This window comes from Pongo abelii, chromosome 19 (genome assembly GCF_028885655.2).
Source record: "Pongo abelii isolate AG06213 chromosome 19, NHGRI_mPonAbe1-v2.0_pri, whole genome shotgun sequence".
Taxonomy (NCBI): domain Eukaryota; kingdom Metazoa; phylum Chordata; class Mammalia; order Primates; family Hominidae; genus Pongo; species Pongo abelii.
In genome coordinates, this window is record NC_072004.2 from 56,166,058 (window position 1) to 56,184,740 (window position 18,683).

The window sequence follows — 18,683 nt, forward strand, 5'->3', positions numbered from 1 at the left end:
AGACAGCCTCCAGAAGGGGTACGTTCCTCCCTCCTTTCGGCGAGCTCGGTTGATCCTCGCGGGATTTCAGTTAGGCTCTTAGCGCGAGCCCTGTGGGTGTGGCAAGAGGAAGAATGACTGCTCGCTTTGTGATTCTTGATCCGGAACTTGTCACCCAGGAACCCCGGAAGAGGTAGCTCACGCGATAGAAACGTGTTCCCTGCCCAGAAGAAGGGAAGGCGCGAGTGAGGAAAAGAGGTACTGTAGGTAGGTTGGTTGGCTCCTTACAGGGCGAAGGAAACCACTATCATTATTCATTTTCTCTCCAGTAGGAACGTTTCTTTTCACCTCATTGCATTACCCACCTTCTTCATTTTCTCCTTTATAAGCTGTCTTCCGCCCAGGGGTCGCTGAGCCCTCTGTTCCTGTTTTGCGAACCGTCCTTTGGAAGAAAGGAACAGGCTGCTGGGGAGGGGAAGACTCAGAATTTCTAGTTCCCAGCAAAGCCTCCATGCGGGCAGTATCGATGCGCTCTCTCCGAAATTGATAAAATAGCGAGCAGGCCTCACACCCTCAGCTGGGCACTTATGAATACCCCCAGCGTTTCGAGCTGTCGAGCTCTGCGTGGAAAGAATTCGTTTCTAAGAATATAGTCGAAAATTTGGGGCCGGGCGCGGTGGCTCACGCCTGTAATCCCAGCACTTTGGGAGGCTGATGTGGGCGGATCAACTGAGGTCAGGAGTTCGAGACCATCCTGGCCAACATGGCGAAAACCCATCTATACTAAAAATACAAAAATTAGCCGGCATGGTGGCGCGTGCCTGTAATCCCAGCTACTCGGGAGGCTGAGGCAGGAGAATCACTTAAACTCGGGAGGTGGAGGTTGCAGTGAGCCGATATCGCTCCATTGCTGTCCAGCCTGGGCGACAGAGTGAGACTTCGTCTCAGAAAAAAAAAAAGAAAGAAAAATATTCCCCCTCTTTTCACGCAAAGAGATTAACGAGAGAGGTATTAATCCTTACTAACATACCCCAGGCACCATACTAGACTCTGGGAATATGCTATACAGGGAAAGTGAGGCAGTAGCTTAAGGGTCAGAGAAGATTTGGGAAAGGTTTGTTTGTTTTTTCCGTTGTAAACTGCAGACCCGGTGCGGTGGCTCAGCCTGTAATTCCAACACTTTGGGAGGCTGAGACAGGAGGATTGCTTGAGCCCAGGAGTTTGAGAACAGCCTGGGCCACATAGTGGGCCACATAGTGAGACCCTGTCTCTTAAAAAAAGATTAACGGGTGGAGCATGGTGCAGAAGGAGGTAATGGGATCAAGAGCACTACTGAAATGGGTTTACTGAGGCAGGGGAATTAGAAGGAACCAAGAAGAAGATTTTATAGGATGTACTTATTTTGTTCTGCTGTCATTGCCCAGAATTATTTATGAGACAAAGAATGGTTATTTGTTTTACCTTAGTCTCAGGCACCAGGCTTATTGATACACTTGTCGTAAGTTTACAGAAAAAGAGACAGACGTGTTGTTTTAGAGGAGTTGGATGATAATCTGATCAGATTAATGTGAGATTAGAACATCCTAAAGAACAAAAATATGTGTTAATTTTAGCATTTTTATGATTAGACACTCCATTGAGATATGGGACATAATAAATAAACTTGGTAACTTTTGGAACTTTCACTGTTCTGTTTTTGATCTTATTGGGTTTTTTTTTTTTTGGAGACAGGGTCTTGTTTGTTGTCCAGCCTGGGAGCCTGGGGTGCAGTGGCACAATCATGGCTCACTACAACTTCCACCTCCCAGCCTGAGGTGTCCTCCTACCTTATCCCCTGAGTATGGGAGTATGGGCATGTGGCACCACATCTGGCTAATTATTTAAATTTTTTGTAAAGATGAGGTCTCACTATGTTGCCCAGATTGGTTTCGAACTGGACTCAAGAGATGCTGCTGCCTCAACCTCAAGCAACTTCTTGAGGCCAGGAGTTCCAGACCAGCCTGGGCAACATAGCAAGACCAAGTCCACACAAAAATAAAAAATTTTTTTAAAAATCAGGAGGGTGTGGTGGCATGCGCCTGTAGTCCCATCTACTTGGAAGGCTGAGGTAGGAGAATTGCTTAAGCCCAGGAGTTTGAGGCTGTAGCAAGCTATGATCATGCCACTGAACTCTAGCCTGGGTGACAGAGGGAGACCCCTTCTCTTTAAAAAATAAAAAAATAAAAAGGCAACATCTCTGTTTGATCCTCATATTTCTCATCTTTAAAATGAGGCTAATATAGCTTCCTTTTTATGTGTTCATAGGAACAATAAATGAGGTAATGGATATAAAGGATTTAGTATGTTATCCAGCACATAATAGCTTCTCTATATAGAGCAGTTCCTTCTCCAGCTAGTACCTGAATCTAGTGTATGGGATATTTGGTTACTTTGCAACCTATAAATTATTTCAGAGAATCCTAATTGTTGACATAGAGGTTACTATACCTTTTTAGAAATAATTGAATATTTGTTCAGTTTGGAGTCTGGTTGTTAGATTATCAAAGAAAAGTCCTGCTGATATGTAAGCATCAAATAGAAACTTGGCCAGGCGTGGTGGCCCATGCCTGTAATCCCAGCACTTTGGGAGGCTGAGGCAGGCAGATCACTTGAGGTCAGGAGTTCGAGACCAGCCTGGCCAACATGGTGAAACCCCGTTTCTACTAAAAATACAAGAATTAGCCAGGTGTGGTGGCGGGTGCCTGTAATCCCATGTACATGGGAGGCTGAGGCGGGAGAATTGCTTGAACCCGGAGGCAGAGGTTGCAGTGAGCTGAGATGGCACCACTGCACTCCAGCCTGGGTGACAAAGTGAGATGCTGTCTCAAAAAAAAAAAAGAATTCTCTGTCTTTGTCTCTTTTGTGGGGTGGGGGCTGTAAAGGCACTAGAACCATAAGTACTATGTCTGTGCAGCCCTGTCACTGTATTTAGGCACTTGAGTGGAAGAGCACTGAAACTAGGTGCACTACAGCTTATCCTATGTGACCCTCCTACTCCTGGCCACTCCATGTCAGTCTCCTTTGATTCCTAATGTTCATTTCCTCAGGATTATGTTTTAGTCCTTTCTTCATCCTACATATTTGTCCAAGTGGCCTCATACTCTTCCATCTCTTCAGTAACTTCAATTATATGGTAAGGTCTCTCAAATCTATATTTCCAGCCCAGACCTTTCTGATTTTAAGCTGATATATCCTAGACCTTTCTGTCCTTTAAGCTGGTATATCCTTTTTTTTCTTCTTCTTTCTAGATATCTCTGAGATGTCTTTTGTTCAGAACAAAACTAATTAATTATCTTTTCCATTCAAACCTGGTATTTCACCAAAATTCTCCATTTGTTCAAATCTAGGTGTCATTATTAACTTCTCCCTTTCTGTCACCAGACTTCCTGTCAGTCACTAAATCAGACAGGTGTACCTTAGACACTTTTTTTCTTTCTCATTCTCACTACTGTTGTCTAAATGACCATCATCTCATCTAGACTGCTGGGAGAGGCCTGATATAGTAGTGTTAAGAACAAGGGCTCGGCAGAGCATGGTGGCTCATGCCTGTAATCCCAGCACTTTGGGAAGCCGAGGTGGGTGGATCACCTGAGATCAGGAGTTTGAGACCAGCCTGGCCAACATGGTGAAACCCTGTCTCTACTAAAAATACAAACAATTAGCTCGGTATAGTGGCGGGTGTCTGTAATCCCAGCTATTTGGGAGGCTGAGGCAGGAGAATCACTTGAACCCAGGAGGCAGAGGTTGCAGTGAGCCGAGATTGTGCCATTGCACTCCAGCATGGGTGACAAGAACAAGACTCTGTCTCAAAAAGAAAAAAGAACAAGGGCTCTGGATTAAGACGACCACTTATGAGCTGGGTGAATTTAGGCAAGCTATATATAACTTGTATACCTCATTTTTCTACATCTGAAAAATGGGGCTCATAATTATATATAGATGCTTCTCAACTTAGGGTGGGGTTATATCCTGATAAACCCATCATAAATTGAAGGTACCATAAATTGAGAGCCAGGCACAGTGGCTCATGCCTGTAAACGCAGCTACATGGGAGGCTGAGGTGGGAGGGATCATATGAGGCCCAGAGTTCGAGACCAGCCTGGGCAACATAATGAAACCCCTGTCTTAAAAAATACATATTTTTTTAATTAGCAGTGTGTGGTGCTATGTGCTTGTAGTCGCAGCTACTGGGGAGGTTGAAGTGGGAGGATTGCTTGAGCTCAGGAGTTCGAGGCTGCAGTGAGCTATGATCACTCCACTGTATTCCAGCCTGGACAAAAGAGTGAAACCCTGTCTCTTAGAAAAGGAAATAGAAGTTGGAAATAAATTTAATACACCTAACCTACCAAACATGGTAGTTTAGTCTAGCCTACCTTAAAGGTGCTCAGAACACTTAATTTATTAGTGTACAATAGGGCAAAATCATCTAACATAAGGCCTACAAATGTTGAATATTTCATGTAATTCGTTGAATACTGTACTGAAGATGAAAAACAGAATGTTTGTATGGGTAAAGTTTCTACTGAATATGTGTTGCTTTTGAACCATTGTAAAGCCAAAATCTTAAGTGAAACTATAGTAAGTCCATGACCAGCTCTATTTACCTTGAAGTGCTGTTGGGCACATTAAAGAAGACAATTCCTATAGAGTGTTTAGCCAGTGTGTAGCAAAACACTTCATAAATGTTAACTATTACTACATTATAGCAGCCTCTGAAATGATCTCCCTGTGTCTATTGCCAACTGCTAGTCAAGGCTCAGGTATCTTTTAGAACAGGCATCCCTGTGGCCTGTTAGGAACTGGGCCGCACAGCAGGAGGTGAGTGGTGGGCAACTGAGTGAAGTTTTATCTGTATTTGCAGCCACTCCCCATCGCTCACATTACCTCCTGAGCTCTGTCTGATTAGCGACAGTATTAGATTCTCATGCGAGTGTGAACCCTGTTATGAACTGCCCATGCGAGGGATCTATGTTGTGTACTTCGTATGAGAATCTAATGTCTGATGATCTGTCACTGCCTCCCATCTCACCGCCGATGGGACTGTCAAACACCTTTTTATAACATTTACCACTCTTGCAATTATTTGTCTTCACTACTCATCTATGAACAGCTGACAGTGGCCCGTATTCATCACTATATCCTCAGCTTAACAGGGGGTATGGCTGGCACGTAGATAGCCAGTAAACATTTGTTTTATTGAACTTAACTTCTCTTGGTCTGAATTTCTTCATTTTTGATATGGCAGTAATCCTCACTTCTCAGTGGATCAAATAACACAATACATGTCAAAGTATTGTGGAAATTTTGAGCTATAAAGACAAAGTTTTGGCTGAGCACAGTGGCTCACGCCTGTAATCCCAGCACTTTGGGAGGCCGAGGCAGGCGGATCACGAGGTCAGGAGATTGAGACCATCCTGGCTAACATGGTGAAACCCTGTCTCTACTAAAAATACAAAAAAAAAAAAAAATTAGCCAGGTGTGGTGGTGGGCGCCTGTAGTCCCAGCTACTTGGGAGGCTGAGGCAGGAGAATGGCGTGAACCCGGGAGGCGGAGCTGGCAGTGAGCTGAGATCGCGCCACTGCATGCTAGCCTAGGCGACAGAGCGAGACTCCATCTCAAAAACAAACAAACAAACAAAAAAAACCAAAGTTTTAAAACAGCATGAAAGAAATTCAAAATTAGGATTGGACCATTTCAAAACCATTGCTAAAATGTAAGCTTCATTAGAGAAAGGACTTTTTCTGCTTTGTGCACTCCTGTATCCCTTAGATCCTAGAACAGGGTCAATCAGTATTTGTGGAAGGGAAGCAGTATATCATAAAACTAAAAGAATTGAAAAAGTAGATAGTAGTCACACTTCTATTTCAGATACCCATTCCTATAGCTATGCTCTTTGTAATTGCTCATCTCCAAAATCAAAACCCCATGCATCGCTCTAAGTCTTTCCAGTTTACTTTCATCACACCTGTTCTTCAACAGCATGTCTAGATAAATAGCATGCATCACTTTGTTGTCCATAAATCAGTCTTTGATAATACAGGTTGCTTTTTATCAGGTAGGCCAAAAGAGAAAAATGTAATAACACAGGTTGCATGGTCTATCATGTCAAACATTCTTACCCTTATCCTAAATTCCCTTGTACCACTGTGTCTTGGGGCTTCTCCTGGCATAATTTAAACTTGGATACATCCAACTACCATTCCAGTAGGAGGGGAGAGCAAAGGATGAGTGTGGATGGAGGTTAGTTTGTATGTTTGGAGGAAGTGATTAGTAGTTTTAGTCTTTTGGCTTCTAAGTACTACTGGAGAGAATCACAAATAGTATGTTGCCATTAAAAAGTCATCATTAATCTTAACCATGCTTTCAATATTCCTCTGCAATCCTGCCATATTTTGCCACACCTTTTATTTCCGCCTTTCTCTTCTCTACTCCATTTTAACTTCTGTCTGAACTCCTTCCCTCCGGGGGAATACCTTCCTGCCTTCAAATCCATGGACCTACCTGATTTAAAACTGAAATTGGGAAAGGTGTCCCTTTTCCTTTCCAAGACCAAATCCCTTTATAAAGGCTTTCTCTATCTTGAGCATTTACCTGCCTTTCTTCCGGCTCCATCCTATTAACATTTAAATATGCTTATCCTTTCTTCTTAGGAGAAAAAAAAATTGCTTTTCTCTGTGTCGCCTTATATCCACTGCTTTTTCTTTTTGCTCTATCTCGACCCCACCTCAAACAAATTTTTGCCCCACCAAAGACAATAACCCCTTTTATGTTAAAATTAGTGGAAAGAACGTTAATATAATGCCCTAACTTTAAAGAAGAACATAAAGGAAATTTATAAGTACTTCCAGAGCTGTCATCTATGCCGTGCCAATCATGCACTGCGCAATTCCAAGGGCACCACTTTACATTGCAAATACAGTGCATTACAAATATAGTGGCCCCATGTTTATAAATGCTTAGATAATACTCCACTAGAAAAAGAAACTGATAGTTGCTTGCCACATAGAAGCACTGTGAATCCAGCAGCCTCATTTGTAGACTGATATAGGTGTTTTATTGGTGACTTAAATATTATGAACAGCTTTGTCGAAGTAGCAAGATTTTCTAAAATAATAAAGGATGACATTCCTGTGTTTTATGATAGCTACACTTCTGGAAAATTCAGTATGGACAGTCTCCGACTTAGGATTTTTCAACTTTAGGATGGTGTGAAAGCGATACCCATTCAGTAGAAACTGTACTTGGAGTTTTGCATTTTGATCTTTCCTGGCCTAGTGATAATGTGGTACAGTACACTCTTGTGATGCTGGGCAGTGGCAACGAGCCACAGCTCCCAGTCACCCATGTGATCACGGGAATGAACAACCCATCCTCTACTGTGTACTGTGTTGTCAGCTTTTTTGGATATTGTGTGTTGTGTTTTCACATTCCATCATGTCTACAAAATGTCCATCAGTGTCTCCTGTTTCTGGTGAGATGAAGAAGAGGAAGGCAATTACTCTTGAAATGAAACTCAAGATAATTGCCCAGCATGAAGGTGGCAAGCCAGTAATGGCCATTGCACGTGAGTTAGGACTTTCGCAGTCCACGATTTCAACCATCTTAAAGGATAAGAAGCGAATCAGTGATGCAGCGAAATCGTCAGCATCAGTTAAATCCACTGTCATCACAAAGAAAAGGGCTGGACCGATTGATGATATGGAAAAATTACTTGTTATGTGGATGGAAGACCAGATACAGAAGCGTATACCACTTAGCCTACTGATGATCCAGGCTAAGGCAAGAAGTCTTTTTAATATGCTAAAAGACCGTGCCAATGATCCTACATATACACAGATGTTTAAAGCAAGTCATGGATGGTTCCAGCGCTTCAAAAGGCGTCATAATTTTCACAATGTAAAGATCACTGGTGAGGCAGCACGTGCTGGTAATGAAGGTGCCATAGCTTTTAAGGAACGGCTGCATAGGATAATTACGGCTGAAGATCTTTCCAATAAGGAGCTGATTGCACTGGAGGAAGAAAGAGGTAAAGGAGTTGAGGCAGTGGAAGAAGTTACACCCACGGCACCTAGAAAGTTCACAGCAAAGAAACTGGCAGAGGCATTTGCTGCTATCAGCAGTGGCCTACAGATGTTAGAAGAAATGGACGTCAATTACGAGAGATTCACCACAGTTGACAGGCAGATACAGGATGCTCTTGCTTGCTACAGAGAAATATATAATGAAAAGAAGAAACAAGCTGTACGGTCAAAACTTGGTATCTTCCTGAAGAACAACACTATGCTTGCTAAACCATCAACTAGTGTTGATGTCCCAATGCCTTCTACCACCTATTCTCGATATTCATCAGAAGAGAGAGAAATTGAGGACCCTATTGCATCCCCATCATCCAGCAATTAATTCTATTTCAGTGCTTCAAACATTTTTCAGGACCACTGTGCTTTCAGCTGTGTAAATTAATGGTGAGTACCCATACAACCATTGTTTTCCACTTACAGTATTCAATAAATTACAGGAGATATTCAACACTATTATAAAAGAGCCTCGTGTTAGATGATTTTTGTCCAACTGTAGGCTAATGTAAGTGTTCTGAGCACATTTAAGGTAGGCTAGGCTAAGTCGTGATATTCTGTAGGTGTATTAAATGCATTTTTGGCTTATGATATTTTCAATTAATTGGGTTAAGTGGGATATAACCCCATGGGAAATTGAGGAGCACCTGTACATAGTAAAACTATGCAAAAAATATTTTGTGTTCTTAAGTAAAATGATGTTGAGTTCTCATCTCAGTTATTAAGTTTTTCAGCTGCACTAATGTCCAATGGGACAACTCTTCATTTTGTAAGGTTTTTAGCATCCTAGCTTAGTAAATTTCAGTAGTGCACCTCACTCCAGGCCCATTAATGTGACAGTGAGGTTCATCTGAGGGTGACTGATTTGATACCATCTCCACTGAGAACCACTGCATTGTGAAAACACAGATTAGCACTGTATTCCAGGAAAGGGTTATTTTTGGTTTCTTTAAATCTTAGGCATCTTGGTAAAATGGAACATCTCCACAAGACTAAGGGAAGACTGAGGAATAGAGTTTTTGAACTTCATGCAACTTTGTTTACATCAAGATTCAAAATGACCTAAACTGTTTCATGTGGATGCTTGAATCTTTTCTAGTACACTGGTGGTGGGCAAGAGGGTGCTGGAAACAGGGTGCAGGCATAAGATCTAAGATGTGTTTTGCCTTTTTTCTGGATGACCTCATTAAGTGTATAGTCAAAATGTTTCTCTGATAAGCCTATACCTCTGTAAGTTGTTACTGCCGGATAAGTGATAACTGTTTTCCTTTCCCTTAAGATGCCCTCCAAATCCTTGGTTATGGAATATTTGGCTCATCCCAGTGCACTCGGCTTGGCTGTTGGAGTTGCTTGTGGCATGTGCCTGGGCTGGAGCCTTCGAGTACGCTTTGGGATGCTCCCCAAAAGCAAGACGAGCAAGACACACACAGATACTGAAAGTGAAGCAAGCATCTTGGGAGAGAGCGGGGAGTACAAGATGATTCTTGTGGTTCGAAATGACTTAAAGATGGGAAAAGGGAAAGTGGCTGCCCAGTGCTCTCATGCTGCTGTTTCAGCCTACAAGCAGATTCAAAGAAGAAATCCTGAAATGCTCAAACAATGGGAATACTGTGGCCAGCCCAAGGTGGTGGTCAAAGCTCCTGATGAAGAAACCCTGATTGCATTATTGGCCCATGCAAAAATGCTGGGACTGACTGTAAGTTTAATTCAAGATGCTGGACGTACTCAGATTGCACCAGGCTCTCAAACTGTCCTAGGGATTGGGCCAGGACCAGCAGACCTAATTGACAAAGTCACTGGTCACCTAAAACTTTACTAGGTGGACTTTGATATGACAACAACCCCTCCATCACAAGTGTTTGAAGCCTGTCAGATTCTAACAAAAGCTGAATTTCTTCACCCAACTTAAATGTTCTTGAGATGAAAATAAAACCTATTCCCATGTTCTATGTTTGGCAGTTGTCATCTTGGGCTTAAAAAAAGTACTGTTGGTTAAATGGTCTTGGTGGTTCAAGTGAGAGGCTGAAACAAATATTTAAGATGAGAGAAACAGGTCATGATACAATTGGATTAAAATGGAGGAAACAGCATTTCCCTATACATGGTTAGGTCCCTTTGTATGTTGGTAGCCCTTCCCCGAGACTATGCTGCTGTCCCCCTGGAGGTCAAGGTTCAAGGGTATTCCCACTAGAGACATAGCTGCAGTTTGTTCCCCTGCTGTCACTTTTTGGGTGACTGATAGCCTACTTTATTAATAGATACAGCCACCCTTAATGGAGTCCCATGGTTTATAACCTGTTTAAATTTTGTCTCCAGGTTGAGTTTTATAGCATTGATACAACCTACTGTGCAGTGTTTCATGTTCACTTTCCCTGACCCATACTAGCCAAAGGTTAATCAGCAGTGGTTCTAAATCACAGCCTATTAAAGGTTGTCACTTCCCCCCTTTCTTGTAACAATGAAGCCGTTGAAACTTGAATAACCTTATGGACCTTACAGATGGAAATGGGTGGGCCCAAGTAAGAATTTATGGTAACTGTAAAGTGAACGTAGTTTGTCATCCCTGCTAGTTTTTTTTCCTAGAACTTTGACAATTAAGGGTGCCTTTTTTCCCTTTTGATCTTTAAATACACCTGATAACAATCCTAATAATTACTATGTTATACCAGTTACCCAGAATATGAGGCAGAGGGTCCCAACTCCCCAAGCCACATAGCTTCCTGATAGTCATCTTGTTAGAAACTATTTTTCTTTAAAGCCTTCTTTTAAGGAGGATACTGACAGTAATTTCTAAAATCAGTGTATCCCCAAGAACTGTAATGATGCCAGGGAGAATTTTGGTAATAGGCCCATTTTAAGTGGCTCTACCTCTCTATAGTTAACTGCAATATAAGCAGCATTATAGCACAATCTCAAGGTCTAAGGTCATTGGTGGAGTATTGTGGGCAGAACACTAAAGACAGCCTTGAAAGTTCTAATATTTGATTGATTTAATACACTTTGCACAGGCATATGACAGCACAGGAGAAAAATTGCAACTGTGAATGATGCCACAATAGCAACTATTTCTAAACAAAATGTTTACTGGCTGCAAAAGTGATGCAACAAAATGCAACGTTAGGACTGAGTTGAACTCAGTGCTAAGTGCATGATTCTGGCTCAGGTAATTTCTGAGGTTTGCCTCAGATAGACTGATGGCTCCAAATTCAAAGATAGTGGCATTCCCAACAGGATGGCATAGGGTGGCTAAGTAACTGATCAGTCATGGCATGTCTACTAAAAGGAATACTATGAAAATTCTGGTAATTGTGGATATATGCTTGTTTTCTAGTTCATCTGTACTTGGTATTTTATAGAACTCATCATCTTATAGTTTTCAAAGTATACTTTGCAGAACCCACGGGGTCTCCACAGAGTCAAAAATGTTTTCCTAATACTATTATTTTTTTTTTCTCTGTGTTGGTATTTGCACTGATGGTGCAAAAGCAGTGGTGGGGAGAACTGATGGCACTTCCCACAAATCAAAGCAGGGGCACCATTGTATTCTTCACTGACCTGCACTCACATCATTAAACACTTTCACTTGATGTCCTGGATGAAACTAAATAGGTTTGTTTTTTGAGACAAGAGTCTCATTCTGTCACCCAGGATGGAGTGCAGTGACGTGATCTCGGCTCACTACAACCTTTGCCTCACAGGTTCAAGTGATTCTCATGCCTCAGCCTCCTGCCTCCTGAGTAGCAGCTAGGATCTTATAAGCGTGCACCATCACACCTGGCTGATTTTTTATTTTTAGTAGAGCACGCCTGGCTGATTTTTTATTTTTAGTAGAGATGGAGTTTCACCATGTTGGTCAGGCTTGTCTCGAACTCCTGGCCTCAAGCAATCTGCCTGCCTCAGCCTCCCAAAGTGCTGGGATTACAGGCATGAGCCACCACACCTGGTGGGACAGGGCTTTTAAGGTTTAAAAAACTTCTGTGGAGCTTATGGTAGGTAATTTGCCTAAGAGAGTTGTAAAGCAGTGCAAGACTAGGCAAGGGGGTATGTGTAGCTATTGAGGATTTAAGGGATCGTGAAATGAACTTTAGGAACATTCTCAGCCATAAGCAAGAGCTGGATTCACACAACCAATTTTTCAAAAAATCAACTTAAGATACCCATAATTTGGGCACATTTATAATTCATGATGAGAAAAAGCATGTTAACTACATGTTTAAATATATTTTATTTCAAGTTAATATAACAGCCATGATTTGTTCATTTAAGTGAAATGCTTAGATAAAAACCTCAGGTGTCACTTGGTTAAAATATTGGAGACAGATTAAATGTAAGCCACTATAGTAGTGACTCTGGTTCTTTAGACTATTGCATGTACCTTGTTAATGAACTACAGGAATGCACATTGATATAATGCACAATGTCTTCACATGTCTCAATCTTCATTCCTCTTCCTTTCATGCCTCCCTAATGCCTCAGTATCCAATATAAAACTACAAAAACTACTGTTCTTTTGGTTTGAGTGGTATTTAATTAAAACTTCAATTCTATGTTATTTCCACAGTCCAGTAATTTATTTTAAATTTGAGTAATTTCAAATTCCACAAACAAAACTGAAGAACAGCAATATTTTGTTTGAATTTCTCTCTTCTGTACACTCAGTGATCTAAAACACCACAATATCCAACATACACAAACCTCAGGGAAGGGTTAGTAAACACACACAAGATTGGAATCATGGTGCTCTTTGCTCCTGAATGGAATGGTCCCACAGAAAAAGCACAGGATACAGCACAACATAAGGGCACCTGTTACATATGAAGTAAGCAAAACATACTAGCATTTTCTATATGCATAATGGGGAAACCTGCATAGGTTAGAGGGCCTTTTATGCTCATTTAAAAATCAGGCAAGTTGTCTGTAACATTTTTCAAATAATCTGGAGAGCACTGCAATCCAGTGTAGGATGTGCTGATTAGTGTTGTCTTTGTTGGCACTGACAGTCTTGCATGGTCATATGCCAGTATTTTTACTTTAGCTTTTCTTTGAATAAAACAGATTTAAATGCATTTAGACAATATGTATTTGTAAGCTGTTTACATACACTAAATTTAAAAGATTCAATATTAGAGTTTCTTTGTTTCTTTAAACACTACAGAGTGCAAATCAGGTTCTTCACAACAGATTGAATATTGAGCAGTTCTTTAAAGAATGAGGGGGAAGAAAAAAAGCCCAAGTGAATAAAACATTGAAACTATTCCCCTTTGAAAATAAATTCTAAAATGATGTGGAATGTGAAATAAGGTTTTAACATAGGCGATCCAAGTTTACAGTTAGAAACAAAAAGGAGTCCTTCATGAAATAAAGGTTACAAGAACACGTTGCCTGTTTCCCCCATTATAAACTGAGAAGTGGGTAGAGACGATGTTTCAGTACGAAAATAGGTGACTACAGGATCAGCTTTTCATCTCACATGCTGTACCCAAAGCCAGGCTGTGGCTGTCCATATGGTGGTGCGGTATAACCATAACCAAAAGGTGCCTGGGGAGGGACGGCAACACTGGGTCCTGCTGTCAGCATCAACTGGGGCTGACCTAAAGTAGAAGAAAACAAAAAGGAGCAGGGGGCAGGGGCAAGGAGGAAGGACAAACTGTTAGCATTTAGAACACTCCAATCTCCTCCACTCTAGCAACATAATCTCAACCTCAAATGAGTTGTATGGGGGGCACATTTGATTGCTACAATTTTGGCATGACAGTCTTACTCTAAGAAGGTTTCTACCTAAAAAGCCAACAAACTGTGCAGGGCCAAAGGCCAGAACTGCTTATGACTGAACACAATATGCCTCATACTCTGTATACTTGACACATACCTACATGCATATTACACTTCATGACACAATAAAATCAGCACAAGAAAACAAGTTTTTTAAAAGACTTTTAAAAAACAAAAAAAAGAATCTGGCTCTGTTGCCTAGGCTGGAGTGCAGATGTGTAATCTCGGCTCACTGAAACCTCTGCCTACTGGGTTCAAGTGATTCTCGTGCCTCAGCCTCCCCAGTAGCTGGGATTACAGGTGTGCACCACCATGTCCAGCTAATTTTTGTATTTTTAGTAGAGACGGGGTTTTGCCACGTTGGTCAGGCTGGTATTGAACTCCTGGCCACAAGTGATCAGCCCATCTTGCCCTCCCAAAGTGCTGGGATTATAGGCGTGAGCCACCATGCTTGGTCTAAATGACATGTTTTTAACATAACTGAACTTTTAGAGTTACATTTAAATTTCTGATTCAAACATGTCTAAATGGCAATGAAACCAAATTCATTTATAGAAGATCCAGTACTAATTTAGAGACAGCAATTAAATTAAAAATAAGACACATTTGGGCCGGGCGCAGTGGCTCACGCCTGTAATCCCAGGACTTTGGGAGGCCGAGGAGGGCGGATCATGAGGTCAGGAGTTCGACACCAGTGTGGCCGATATGGTGAAACCCCGTCTCTACTAAAAATACAAAAAAAATTAGCCGGGTGTGGTGGTGCGTGCTTATAATCCCAGCTACTCAGCAGGTTGAGGCAGGAGAATCACTTGAACTCAGGAGGCAAAGGTTGCAGTGAGCCGAGATCACGCCACTGTACTCCAGCCTGGGTGACAGAGCGAGACTCCATCTTGGGGGAAAAAAAAGACACATTCAGACATTCTTTAGGTATGAAATACATTAGAACATACACCCTCTATCAAATACTATGTTGACACTCTTTCTTATAAAGTTTAAATAGTTGTTGCCCATATACAGAAAACATGACCTGTAGAGAACTTGGCTTAGAGAGCGAAAACAAGTAACACCTCTCTCTACCCCTACAAAACAAGTATTTTTAACATCCCACTACAGTGTAAATCTAGATCAAGATTCCTCCTACACAAGGGACTTCATGTCTTTGCTTTTCGTGGTTAACAACCAAAGCTGTCTTCAGCAAACAAATTATTATCGGAAACCAGTTTTATTTATTTTATTATTATCTTTTGAGACGGAGTCTCGCTCTGTCACCCAGGGAGTGCAGTGGTGCAATTTTGGCTCACTGCAGCCTTTGCCTCCCAGGTTCAAGCAATTCTTCTGCCTTAGCCTCCCAAGTAGCTGGGACTACAGGCGCATGCCACCATGCCCAGCTAATTTTTGTACTTTTAGTAGAGATGGGGTTTCACCATGTTGGCCAGGATGGTCTTGATCTCCTGACCTCATGATCTGCCCACCTTGGCCTCCCAAAGTGCTGGGATTACAGGCGTGAGCCACCGCACCCAGCCAACAGAAACCAGTTTTTAAAAAGTCATCCCTAATCTTGATAATGACATCTACTTGAAATTCCAACCCAATTTTCAACTACCCATGAAAACACCCTGAAAGCAAGCCAAATTCAGTAGGTAACCCCAAAGTATTACACCCATCTTTTTTTTGTTCCTACTGTGTTTCCTATCTCTTTTTCACCTTTAAGGACTTGATGTGTTTCCTATCTCAAACATGTCAAACATCTTGCTCCCATCTCTAAGAACCCACTTTATCAAAACTATCCCGTCCTCTAAATTCCTAAAGTACTTTTTGTCTACAGTAAAAAGGAGATAAAACCATAAGTGTATATATTATTATTTGTGTCAGTAGCCTGATATATAATGGTTATATATATATATACACATATATATATATATATATTTTTTTAAGGCAGAGTCTTGCTCTGTCACCCAGGCTGGACTGCAGTGGCACGATCTCGGCTCACTGCAACTCTGCCTCCCGGGTTCAAGCGATTCTCCTGCCTCAGCCTCCCGAGTAGCTGGGACTACAGGCATGTGCCACCACACCCGGCTAATCTTTTGCATTTTTAGTAGAGACGGGGTTTCACTGTGTTAGCCAGGATGGTCTCAAGCTCCTGACCTTGTGATCCGCCCGCCTCAGCCTTCCAAAGTGCTGGGATTACAGGCATGAGCCACCGCACCCAGCCATAATGGTCATATTTTTATGTTCCCTCACCTGGTTATTGTGCTTCTACCTATACTCTTCAAAGTGATTGTTCAAAGGAATCTGTTCACCAACTATGAAATGGAAAGGAGCAGTAATTCAGACATGTAGGTTTAAGAAGACATGAAATTGTCTTAAATATTCACTTGAGAGTTTGAAGATCCTATCTCTCTGGAAAGTTCTCAAATGGAAACTACCCAGTTCTCTGCCCCAGTTAGAATTTAAAATGAGGATGTATTCTGTATGTAAAGCATACTAAAGACAGCCTTGGCATATTCTCTCACCTTTTGCTCTTTTGAAAATGGAATTCATCAATATTTCTTTTTCAGTAATTTATGAGCAGGTAATGCATGAGGGACCAGATGATAGGAAAGATTCATGTTATGATTTTAAATGACTGTTTTTGAGTTTTCTTGTATTTAAGATTATTTTAGTGAATAATATCAACACCTGCTTTATGACTTCTCAGAAAAAAAATCAGACAGTAGAGAGCAGTATTTCTTAGAAAGCCTTTTGCACTTTAGAAGCTTGTTGTATTCTATTTTGAGGCACAGTCTCTAAATAATTAAATATTTGTCTAATGAATTTTTTGAGGTTACAGAGAGAGATTACCATAAACAATGGGTTGTGTCTCTGTAGCTTGTTCTTCTTCTTTTCTCAGTGATTCTGAAGCATCTAATTTATCCACCTGGAGAAAAACACATCATGTTAATTAGCACCCCAAAAGTATTATAAACCTAGGTTTATGGCAGAAAGTGGAAAAGCCTTAGTATGTTAAATTCTGTCAAAATAAAACAGACTAGAAAGAACATTCTCAGTCCCCCTCAAATTCAATGGCAATGTTCATACTTCAGTCCAGGTGGTTTTCAGCACTGTCATTATAAACCCTCAGGAAGGAGGGATTTATAAATGGCATAAAAGCTCACGCCAGACTAAAACTGGGCATGCTAGGATGCAGCCTGAGGGAGGGAGAAAACGAGAAGGAACCACTTTTCAAATGAAGTTTAAAACTCATCAGAGGTAATAATGAATTCACCGTCTGGCAATACTTCCCTCCCCAAAGGAAATGGTATTCAAAAAAGTGAAATAAGCCTAGTGACTGGACAAGTATTTGAGCAGAATAAGCTATTCTTTTGCCAATTGTGTACAGCTTCTCATGATATTGGTTATAGCTGCAGACTGAAGTTTAAGATTCAAGTGGCTCCATATTCTATCTTTTTGTATAAAGAAAGGCTGCATGTTTTAATACTGTGTGGGCTCTGTTATCTAAGAAGTAATCAGGAAAGCCTGATTTTGTCCCAAAAATGTTTGCTTTTAATTGAGCCAAAAGTAAATGGCTACTATACGCTAGCTACTCTTCAAAGTGGATAGTATCAGACAGAAGTAATTCTGTAGAGCAGTCCAAATGTATTAGTGAAAGAAAGGAATTAGAATGCCTGGATCCTTCCACTAACTAGTTGTGTGATCTTGGCAAACCATTGCACTGGCCCTCAAATTCCCTTCTCTATATAATGAGAAGATTGAACAAAATGATCTGCAGTTTCTTCTAGGGCTAACATGATTTGATTCTGTAATTCTGTAATGAATTAGAGAGAAGTGACATTACAACCCTGGGACTAGAGAATCTCCTTCACTATACAAATTCCATTGCGCCTTTTACACTGTGTTTGTCTTTCAATATTTAAAAGCTGGTCTCTCAACTAAAGCCTTATACTTGGTCTATCATTATACCTAAGTAAAACTAAATTTCAAATCTCAATGTTATCTATTACTGATGGTTTTCAATGTCATAAATGTGCTGGATGAGACAGGGGGGCCAAAGTGCAGGGGGAAACACTTTATGAATGTTCACTGCATGTTCTTCAAAAAGGCAAATTATGAAAAATCACTCCAAAAAAAAAAAAAATTGTAGACTTCAGTGGAAAAGTTTGTAAAAACCAGGTCCTAAAAAGATTAAGGCAGCACCTCATTTCTGTTTGAAACTATTAAAAAAGTATCTTTCAGTCTTCACATAGGCCATTAAGGTTAGGGCACTGTTTTATATTTAATTATTTCATATTAAATACCATAAATATGAGTCTAATCCATCTTAATTTGTTAGGGAACTGAAAGTTTGAGAAAAGTAAGCCTAAGTAGGCTTCTTCAGATGAAATGTGGTTTTTCTAGCCTAGGAAGATGGATTAGTTTACTTTTATACACTATTATCCTATTTTATGGTCTAAATGATGTGTTACAAATTACCCTAATACCAAATTAAAGACTATTATGTAGTATAAGTACCATATGAAATGTCCATTTTTTGGCATCCACACTTAGAACAAAAATTATTAGTTATAGAACTTAAAGCACAGCTCTGTGCCATCAAGGGTCAGATGGGGTTTTGCTAACTAACCAGTATTCAAGAATGAGCTACAGAAGTTATAAAGAAAAATACATGGATGCCTGTACATTAGTAACTTCTAAGAAAAAAGAAGAAAAATGAAACAACCAAAAAGCCACCACTGCATAATACATTTCCGGACTTTCAAGGAAAAGAATCTGAAGTGAACATGTGTTTAAAAGTTAAGGTCTGAATCAGATGTTGAACACAGA

General features: G+C 40.8%; 2 protein-coding genes across 6 annotated transcripts in view; one reads left to right on the top strand and one right to left on the bottom strand.

The window, feature by feature from the left end:
- The first annotated feature begins 77 nt into the window (after window positions 1–77).
- On the top strand, window positions 78–10,037 carry PTRH2 (peptidyl-tRNA hydrolase 2). 2 transcript variants are annotated; one of them, XM_009236481.4, is made up of 2 exons: window positions 78–246; window positions 9,370–10,037. In XM_009236481.4, exon 2 carries the CDS (start codon window positions 9,370–9,372, stop codon window positions 9,907–9,909), a length of 540 nt encoding a protein of 179 aa, XP_009234756.1. In that variant the 5' UTR covers window positions 78–246; the 3' UTR covers window positions 9,910–10,037. The 2 variants fall into 2 exon arrangements, with proteins under 2 accessions (XP_009234756.1, XP_009234757.1); XM_009236482.4 differs by having other exon boundaries at window positions 84–237.
- A 2,259-nt stretch (window positions 10,038–12,296) lies between these two features.
- The window catches only part of CLTC (clathrin heavy chain), a 78,024-nt gene continuing 71,637 nt past the window's right edge, over window positions 12,297–18,683 (bottom strand). For 2 of the 4 annotated variants that reach the window (XM_002834122.5, XM_054537028.2), the window contains 2 exons: window positions 16,704–16,779; window positions 12,297–13,681 (listed from right to left, as the gene is read on the bottom strand). In XM_002834122.5, the coding sequence (XP_002834168.1) occupies window positions 13,557–13,681; window positions 16,704–16,779 (201 nt within the window). In that variant the 3' untranslated portion in view covers window positions 12,297–13,556. Of the gene's footprint in view, window positions 13,682–16,101; window positions 16,166–16,703; window positions 16,780–18,683 lie in introns of those variants that run through there. The other 2 variants (XM_054537029.2, XM_024235414.3) reach the window with 2 other exon arrangements.

Coding starts and splice junctions, on each gene's coding strand:
- PTRH2 (XM_009236481.4), top strand. CDS start 9,370: ATGCCCTCCAAATCCTTGGTTATGGAATATTTGGCTCATCCCAGTGCA.